General features: G+C 57.0%; 1 protein-coding gene across 1 annotated transcript; it reads left to right on the top strand.

The window, feature by feature from the left end:
• The first annotated feature begins 442 nt into the window (after nt 1–442).
• On the top strand, nt 443–9,303 carry SMTNL1 (smoothelin like 1). Its single transcript, XM_060105530.1, has 8 exons — nt 443–910; nt 1,664–1,891; nt 2,078–2,210; nt 2,323–2,374; nt 3,615–3,773; nt 3,954–4,068; nt 4,221–4,372; nt 9,159–9,303. Exons 1-8 carry the CDS (start codon nt 443–445, stop codon nt 9,301–9,303), a joined length of 1,452 nt encoding a protein of 483 aa, XP_059961513.1.
• The last annotated feature ends 251 nt before the right edge of the window (nt 9,304–9,554 follow it).

The raw sequence follows: 9,554 nt of genomic DNA, 5'->3' as shown, positions 1-9,554 counted from the left end.
ATTAAGTTCTATCTAGAGACTTCTGTCTGCTTTGGGCTCTGAGCGTGAGGGCAGCTATCTCCATCAAAAGGGGAGAATAGCAAGTGCTCCATGGGGGTCTAGGAGGCTAGTCAGACTATAACCACCTCACTGGCTTATTCGAAAAGAGGCCAAGTCATTGAAAAGGCATTACAGAACCCAGTGTTCCTTAAAGCCCAAGTCACAACCTGCAGAGGACCTTTAGGTGGACATCATCCAACGTCAAGTAGACGTGGCTGGCCCAGCACCCCATGTTGGGGGATGTGGTGTTCTATCACTTCATTTAGCCAAAGGGAAAGTGGCTACTTGTGTCACATGTCCGAGCAGTGGGGGACCCAGGACTGAATCGCAGGTCTCCAGACTCCAGGGCCTTCACCGGCAGAAAGGGGGCATGACCAGGCCTGCTTGTCTTCTCTTTTCAGAGATGGAGCGGAAGGAAGGGAAGCCCTCTGAGGACGGGACCCCTGTGTCCCCAACCACGGAGGTCCCAGAGACAGTGGGAGGGGGAGCCTCTGCTGAGGAGGAGGCCACAGGCCCAGCTGAGAGGACTGTCACAGAGGGGCCTCCAGATGGGGCAGGAAAGCAGGAAAGGGCACCAGCTGAGGACAGCATGTCAGCTGAATTCCAGGGGAAATCCAAAGGGGAGGCTGAACTTCCAAAGGAGGACAGTGGGAAGAAAGAGACCACCGTGGCTCCTCAGGAGATGGCGGATAGGAAAGAAGAGACCAACTCTGAGCCCAAGGAGGCTGAGGGAAAAGAGGAGACCACATTGGCCTCTGAGAAGCAGAAGGCTGATGAGAAAGAGGCCAAGCCTGGATCTTGGGAGAAAGCCAACGTGAATGATGAGGCACAGGCTGCTGGGGAGCAGGAAGACAAGGCTAGAGGCAGGGAGGCTGCTGGGAAGGAGGAGGCCAAGGCTGGAGGCAGAGAGGCCAAAGGGAAGGAGGAGGCCATGGCTGGAGGCAGGGAGGCTACTGGGAAGGAGGAGGCCAAGGTTAGAGACAGGGAGGCCAAAGGGAAGGAGGAGACCAAGGCTGGAGACAGGGAGGCCAACGGGAAGGAGGAGGCCATGGCTGGAGGCAGGGAGGCTGCTGGGAAGGAGGAGGCCAAGGCTGGAGACAGGGAGGCCAAAGGGAAGGAGGAGGTCATAGCTGGAGGCAGGGAGGCTGCTGGGAAGGAGGAGGCCAAGGCTGGAGACAGGGAGGCCAAAGGGAAGGAGGAGGCCATAGCTGGAGGCAGGGAGGCTGCTGGGAAGGAGGAGGCCAAGGCTGGAGACAGGGAGGCTGCTGGGAAGGAGGAGACCATGGCTGGAGACAGGGAGGCTGCTGGGAAGCAGGAGGCCATAGCTGGAGACAGGGAGGCCAAAGGGAAGGAGGAGGCCATGGCTGGAGGCAGGGAGGCTGCTGGGAAGGAGGAGGCCAAGGCTGGAGACAGGGAGGCCAAAGGGAAGGAGGAGACCATGGCTGGAGGCAGGGAGGCTGCTGGGAAGGAGGAGGCCAAGGCTGGAGACAGGGAGGCCAAAGGGAAGGAGGAGGCCAAGGCTGGAGGCAGGGAGGCTGCTGGGAAGGAGGAGGCCAAGGCTGGAGACAGGGAGGCCAAAGGGAAGGAGGAGGCCATGGCTGGAGGCAGGGAGGCTGCTGGGAAGCAGGAGGCCACACTGGCCTCTCAGGAGGAGAGCGACAAGACCGAGGAGCCCAAGGCTGAAGCCCAGGAGAAAGCCAATGCTCCAGAGGCCAAGTCGGACTCTCAGAAGAAGGCCATGGAAGATGAGGCCAAGCCTGAACCACAGGAGGAGGAGGTGAAGGAGGAGGTGGTGAGTGAGGAAGAGGAGAGGAGGGAGGAGGCCCCACGATGCTCTGGAGCCCCCTGCCCAGCCCTCCCCCAAGCAAGCCCCTCCCCTGCTTTATTCCTTTGGGACAATCCAGTCTTCCACCCACTGATATCAAGAGCCTGGGGTGGGGGATGCAGCACTGTGGCCCCAGGCTGCCTTCCAGATCTTTCTGAAGCCCTCACAGAGCCTCAGGCAGGGGCGAGCCCACACAGCCCATGTTCGTTCCAGGAGCCAGGCTGTCCTGATGAAGAACAGGACCAGGCTGCGGAGGAAGAGTCAGAGGAAGGGGCAGGAGCGCTTCCCAGCTCCGCCGAGGACTGGCCAGAGAGCCCCACGGAGGAGGGCAGCGGCCTCAGCCCAGGTAAGTGAGGGCCCAGGAGCCCACGGACGCCGCAGGGCCCTCCCTGAGGGATCTCGCGGGCAGCGCACCATGGGTCACCCCAGCTTGCCTCCCTCCCGTTCCTTTCCCCTAGATGGGCTGAGTCCAGACACCGCAGCTTCCGGAGAGACCAGTCCTTCAGCCAGGTAATGTCAGACTCTGGAGCCCCAGCTCCAACCCCTCCTACCGCTTGCTTCCTTTTTTTTTTTTTTTTTTTTTTTTTGCGGTACACGGGCCTCTCACTGTTGAGGCCTCTCCCGTTGCGGAGCACAGGCTCTGGACGCGCAGGCTCAGCGGCCATGGCTCACGGGCCCAGCCGCTCCGCGGCATGTGGGATCTTCCCGGACCGGGGCACGAACCCGTGTCCCCTGCATCGGCAGGCGGACTCTCAACCACTGTGCCACCAGGGAAGCCCCCACCGCTTGCTTCCTTTAAAGGCTGCCATCCCCTGGGCCTGGGCCTCCCCAGTGCTGGTCTCAAGATATGCCAGGAATTATGGTTTTCAGCCCCCTAGCCCAGGGCAGAGCCCAGGAGACAAAAGGAACCGGAGTGTGGGAGCGAAGGGACAATGGAGCCTACCTGGTCCGTCTCTCACTCATCGCTGAAGCCTCCTGGTCTTGGTTGCCTCCGTGGTGTCAGCCTCACCCAGAAGCGAGTGAGCAGAAAGCCTGAGTTTGGACAATGACTCTACCACTTACCAGCTGTGTGACCTTGGCCGCATCACTGTCCCTTTCCTCCCCTGTGAAATGGGCACAGTCACGGTACCTACCCCGTAGGATTTTTGTGAGACTCGAACGACATCTGTGTATAAAGCACTCAGCCCAGCGCCTGGTGCCTGGCTGGTGCTGGATAACATGAGAGCCTTACTCTTGCCAGGGCACAGCTTTCGTCATTAGAAGAGTCTTCCTTTATTTCGAGCTGAAGTTCACCTCCGTGTCACCTTCTTAGGAAAAGGTACCCGGTTGAACGTTCGTGGAGCGTGGTCTACCTTCCCCCTCCCACACAGGCCTTAGAACCACCTTGTCAGGTAGCTATTCTTGCCCCATTTTACAGATGAGGAAGCTGAGGCTCAGGGAGTGACATGACAGTCCCAAGATCACACAGCAAATAAGAGGCAAAGGCAGGATTCAGACCCAGGTCAGACCTCAGATGTGCTCTGGCTCCGTCCACACCTGCCACCAGACCACACGCTCACCAAAGTGAGACTGAGCCTCACTATTCCTTCCCAGGCCCTCCCGGTGCTGGGCCCAGAGGAAACGTGTGCGAGAGTGGGGACCACAGCTTCGTATGCCTCTTGAGACTGCGGGGGCCGCGCTCAGCGAGCCTCCTCCCTCCTAGGTGGCTGGTCCCAGCCCCTCTCACCCTTCTCCGAACTTTTCCATGCAGTGAATCTTCACCCAGCGACGTGTCCCAGAGTCCCACGGAGCCCCCTCCCTCACAGGAGAAGAAGAAAGAGAAGGCACCAGAGCGCAGGGTGTCAGCCCCTGCCCGGCCCCGGGGGCCCCGTGCCCAGAACCGCAAAGCCATCATAGACAAGTTTGGGGGGTAAGATGCATGCAAGGAGCTGTGGGGCTGGGTTGGTTGGACGGTTGGGGTGGGGGAGTCCTGAGGGGCAATAGGAACAGCCCGAGCCTGGGCAGGAGGACTGACATCTGGGAATGGGGCTCCTCCCTGATGGGACCCTCCCACCTCTCTGGGCTGACCTTCTCTGTCCCTCACGCACAGGGCGGCCTCGGGCCCCACGGCCCTGTTCCGGAACACCAAGGCCGCGGGGGCAGCCATCGGCGGCGTTAAGAACATGCTCTTGGAGTGGTGCCGGGCCATGACGAGGAGCTACGAGGTGCATGGTGGGGCAAGGGACCCTTCCCCAGGGCAGCAGTGCTGGGAGGGTCTGTGCGGTGCAAAGCCCAGAGGGTGGGAGGTCTAGAGGGGGCAAAGTCCAGGTCCTCTGGCTGAGGCTCACCAAGGCCTCTGGGCCCCTCTTGCCCACAGCATGTGGACATCCAGAACTTCTCCTCAAGCTGGAGCAGTGGCATGGCCTTCTGTGCCCTCATCCACAAGTTCTTCCCCGATGCCTTTGACTATGCTGCGCTGGACCCCACCAAGCGCCGGCACAACTTCTCCCTGGCCTTCTCCACAGCCGAGTAAGCCATGCCAGGGGATGCAGACATGGGTGGGAGCTTGGGTCACCTACACAGAATCGAGTGCCGGATTCACAGGGGTTGGGTAGTGCGGTGGTCAGGTAGAGGCTGTCACCACATATCCATGAATTCAACAGATATTTTTTTATGAGTTATTTATTTATTTTATTTATTTTTGGCTGCATCGGGTCTTAGTTGCGGCATGCGGGACCTTCACTGAGGTATGCGGGATCTTTTGTTGCAGCGCGCGGGCTTCTCTCTAGTTGTGCATGCAGGTTTTCTCTTCTCTAGTTGTGGCATGTGGGCTCTGTAGTTGTGACGTGTGGGTTCCAGAGCACGTGGGCTCGGTAGTTTGTGGCACGTGGGCTCTCTAGTTGAGGCGCGCGAGCTCAGTAGTTGTGGTGCGTGGGCTTAGTTGCCCCACGGCCTACGGGATCTTAGTTCCCTGACCAGGGATCAAACCCGCGTCCCCTGCATTGGAAGGTGGACTCTTTACCGCTGGACCACCAGGGAAGTCCCCAACAGATATTTTTTGATTGCTGGGAACTGTTTTAGGACATAGCAGTGAGAGAAAGTTGCAAAATCCCTGTGTGTCTGTGGCTCACATTCTAAAGGGAGAGACAGATCATAAACACACATACGTGTGAAATATAACGTGAGGGGACAGGTGCCGTGAAGAAAATGCAGGCAGGGTCAGGGGTAGAGGAGGGGCAGACAGGGTGGTTGCTGAGATTTAGGGCCAGATTCTGACTCTGCCATTTGTTAGCTGTGTGATCTTGGACAGGCTCCTTCACCTCTCTGAGCCTCTATATTCTGATCTTTAAAATGGGTGTGACATTTCCTCTTTGGCAGGGCTATGGTGAGAATTAAGTAAGTAAGTAAAGTCCCAATAAACAGTGCCTAACCCACGGCAAACATTTCAAAAAAAATCTTAGGTCCTATGTTATAACGAATGATATCACAGTTGTTATGATAATTATTATTCAGTGTGGGACCTGGAGGGGATTTATTGCTGGGGTTCACACAGCTGGGTGCCGGGGTGGTGGAGGGATGGAGACAGGGGTGGACTAGATAGGCAGGAGGTGGTGTGAGGATCAGTGTGGCCCAAGGAAGAACCTAAGAGACCAAGACATGGTTGCCAGGTAGAGGGGGAGGAGGGGGCACTCCCCCCACGGAAGCACCAAAACCAGACTCAGCCAAAGGCCTCCATCTCCACCCACCGGAGAGGCATGACCTGATGGCCTTGGGGCTCCCAAGGAGCTCACGCCTGGAGCGGCCTGTCCTTTCCCACCTGGGAGGGGCTTCTGAGCTTCCTGGTAGAGACAGGACTATGCACAGGGAGTGGTCCATGAGCACAGCTCTGAGGCCCAGGAATGCATTTCCCGCTGAGTGTGTTTCTAAAGCCCCGGGGCAGGGGATAAGTCACTGGGGATATTAGCAGCACCTTGTTCCAGGAGGCTGAGCCCTTTGGTCTAGTCCAGGCCTGGCCATCAGCCTGCAGGGAAGCCTGGGCAGCAATCTTCCCCTTTCTGGGCCTGCGTGTCCCCATCGGCAAGACGAGATGGCTGATATTGATCTGTGCTTTTCAGATGTTTCTTTCCCCCCGGACGGATTCCTCAAGCAAAATATTAAATGAATGCCCAACATATTAAACAGATTTTAGGGAGGCCTTCTGAGGTTGGGAGGGATTCCTGGAGCACTCCAGCTCAGCGCCCAACCCTGCTTCCCAAGATGTTCCCTGAAGCACGTCTATAGGGCCCTAGGGCACCAAGATGCCATTTGAAACCCACCAGACTTGGTGCTCCAGAAGATCCCTTCCAGTTGATCCTGCCAAGGGAGGGGGGAGTGCCCTGGAGTGGGGGGTTGAGGGCATCGGGAGCACCATGTCCTGCTCTGGGCTCAGAAGCACCTTTAATGGTGATGAACCAGGATTGGAAAGTGAAACTCCTAGTCAGGGCTGAGAGCTCTTGGTGAATACAGAAGGGCACGTGGCTTGGCCCTGACCAGGGGTCCCCGGACTGTGGGGCCGGGTCATTGTCCTCCTGCAACTGCCTTGCCTTGGCTCCAAGCCTGCAGAGCCACAGAAAGGCAGAAGGAATAATCAGGTGATGGTAACAGGCTGAGAGGAGGCATCAGGCAGCAGTGAAAAGGGAAGGATGGGCAGGGGATGCGTGGGGATGGAAGCTGGAGGGAGAAGAGGTGGGGGTGCCTCCTTCTTCCTAGCTCTTCTTTTCTTTCTTTTTTTTTTTTTTTTGGCTACGCCATGAGGCATGCGGGATCTTAGTTTCCTGACCAGTGATGACCAGAGATCGAACCCGTGCCCCCTGCAGTGGAAGCTCAGAGTCCCAACCACTGGACCTCCAAGGAAGTCCCCCTTCCTAGCTCTTTGACCCTCGGCAGCTGACTTAACCTCTTTTAGGGCCTGGTGTGCAGATTAAGCGTGCAAAGTAAGGGGGCCCCTGCCGCAGCTGGCTCCCTTCTAGAACTTGCCTCTGATTCCCATGGAACGGTCAACGCTGGGGCCCCCAGGCGGCTTGATGGGCTGTGCTGCTCGAGGAGCCTGACCCCGTTCCCCAAGCCCAGTGGGAATGAAGCTTTTGCCTCTCCTGCATGGGAACAGCACCCCGACCCACACCCAGGAGCCAAGAGCACTGCATTGGTTGCAGGGAGCTTGTCCCATTCTTCGAAATCCTCCCGTCTGTGCTCCTGCCTCCCGCTCCCAGGCCAGCCCGGCTTGGGTTTCGGCCCAGCTGCCTCAGCTCTAAGAGAGGATTTCCGCTGGGACCCTGGTTTCTCCTACTGCCAGCACCCATGGCGGTTTGGCAGGCTGGGACTGCTGAGACCCGACTACAGGGCAGGGATGCCAGAGGCATCAGGCAGGCCTCGGTGGAGTCCCAGCTGTGTCACTCACTTTGACGTTGGGCAAATCACCAAAATGCTCTGAGTCTCCAGTCCCTCTTCTACTGGTTGAACATAGAGGAGTGGAGTAAATGAGACCATTCAAGGGAAAGCACTGGGGAGTTCCCTGGTGGCCTAGCGGTTAGGATCCCAGGCTTTCACTGCCGTGGCCTGGGTTCAATCCCTGGTTGGGGAACTGAGATCCTGTAAGCTGTGTGGCGCAACTAAAAAAAGGTGGGGGAGGGAAGCACTTGATAAAACTCCTGGCACATGGTGGCAAGGTCCCAACAGCAGTTAGATCAGATGATCAGCTTTAGCAAAGCCAGGAGTAGCACGTGGCCCCAGAGATTAGCTGGGAAGTTAGAAAAAGAGGACTTGCTGCTAAGTTCTATGCGGTTGCTCAAACACATTAAGCACTCCGGCCTCAGGACCTTTGCACATGCTGTTTCCTCTGCCTGGAATCCTCTTCCCGCAGATATGTACCCGATTTACTCTTTTTAAATTTTGTTTAATAAATTTGTTTTATTTATTTATTTTTGGCTGTGTTGGGTTTTCGTTGCTGTGCGCAGGCTTTGTCTAGTTGTGGCGAGCGGGGGCTACTCTTTGTTGCAGTGCACGGGCCTCTCACTGCGGTGGCTTCTCTTGTTGCAGAGCACGGGCTCTAGGCGCATGGGATTCAGTAGTTGTGGTGCACGGGCTTAGTTGCTCCGCGGTACATGGGATCTTAGTTCCACGACCATGGATTGAACCTGTGCCCCCTGCACTGGAAGCGCAGAGTCTTAACCACTGGACCACCAGGGACGTCCCCAACTTACTCTAAGAGAACTTTCCTGGGCTCCCTATTAAAATTCTCCTTGGAGAATTCCCTGGTGGTCCAGTGGTTAGGACTCCGCATTTTCACTGCCAAGGGCCCAGGTTCAATCCCTGGTCGGGGAATTAAACCCCACAAGCTGCGAGGCGCTGGCACAAAATAAATAAATAGATGAAAAATAAAAAAAAAAAGCCATCACTAACATACTATTAAGAAAACATCCCCCTGGGGCCTCCCTGGTGGCGCAAGTGGTTGAGAGTCCGCCTGCCGATGCAGGGGATACGGGTTCGTGCCCCAGTCTGGGAGGATCCCATATGCCGCGGAGCGGCTGGGCCCGTGAGCCATGGCCGCTGAGCCTGCGCGTCCGGAGCCTGCGCGTCCGGAGCCTGTGCTCCGCGACGGGGGAGGCCACAACAGTGAGAGGCCCGCATACCGCAAAAAAGGAAAAAAAAAAAAAAAGAAAACATCCCCCTGAACACAGACACATACCCTGTCCCGCCTCCCTGCCTTATTTTTCTCCACAGCATCTCTCATCGTCTGATGCACCATCGATTTCTGTTTGAGTACTGTCTGTCTACTGCAGTGAGAATGTCAGTGACATGAGAGTGGGGAATTTTTATTTTGTTCAGCGCTGAATTCCCTGGAAGAGTACCTAGCACATAGCACCCCTCAATAAATACACGGAAACTGAAGCTGGAGATGTTGCAGCTACAAGCCAACACTCTGGCTAGTGTTGGGGTTCTGTCCTTTAAACTCTCCCTGAGGACAGGTATATGAGCACGTGGAAGGGGTGGGCTAGTGCAGAACTACAGACCAGAAGGTCCCGCTCCTACGTGAAGGCACACAGTGCAATGAAAACACGGGCTTAGGAATCAGACCACACTGAGTTTGAGTCTGAACTCTGTTGGGCCTCCGTTATCTCATCTGTACGATGGGACGGTTGCCCTAGATGACCTCCCAGCTCTGCCACACACAGTTCTGTGGGTTTCATCCTTGCCGGGCTGTCCCCTTAGGCCCCGCATCCTTCACCGTTGGCTCTCTGCTCCACCCCTCCTCACCCCTCCCCAACCTGCCCCTCAGGAAACTGGCCGACTGTGCCCAGCTGCTGGAAGTGGATGACATGGTGCGGCTGGCAGTGCCCGACTCCAAGTGCGTCTACACCTACATCCAGGAGCTGTACCGCAGCCTCGTGCAGAAGGGACTGGTGAAGACCAAGAAGAAATGAGGGAAGAAATGAGGGGCTGACCAACCCTGTGGGCAGAGGTGGGCAGGGAGCCCAGCTGACCAGCCGTGGCCCAGAGGCTCACTCCTGCTCATGGTGGCAGCACTGCTGGGGCTCAGACAAGGGCACATGGCACCAGTCTTAACTACATGAAAAGTTCTTTTGTAAAATCTGGTCTAGCCCCTTAGTGCTCCCTCCCTACCCCACCAGGAACATCTCTCACTTGGATAATAAACCCCGGCCGCCAGGGTTCC

The sequence above is a fragment of the Mesoplodon densirostris genome, chromosome 7, assembly GCF_025265405.1.
Source record: "Mesoplodon densirostris isolate mMesDen1 chromosome 7, mMesDen1 primary haplotype, whole genome shotgun sequence".
In the NCBI taxonomy this organism is placed as follows: Eukaryota; Metazoa; Chordata; class Mammalia; order Artiodactyla; family Ziphiidae; genus Mesoplodon; species Mesoplodon densirostris.
Note: the sequence above shows the minus strand (reverse complement) of the source record. Positions and strands in the feature narration are given on the sequence as shown.

Coding starts and splice junctions, on each gene's coding strand:
- SMTNL1 (XM_060105530.1), top strand. CDS start 443: ATGGAGCGGAAGGAAGGGAAGCCCTCTGAGGACGGGACCCCTGTGTCC. Junction 911..1,663: donor ACAAGGCTAGAGGCAGGGAG/GCTGCTGGGAAG, acceptor GCTGCTGGGAAG/CAGGAGGCCACACTGGCCTC. Junction 4,373..9,158: donor CTGGCCTTCTCCACAGCCGA/GTAAGCCATGCC, acceptor CCTGCCCCTCAG/GAAACTGGCCGACTGTGCCC.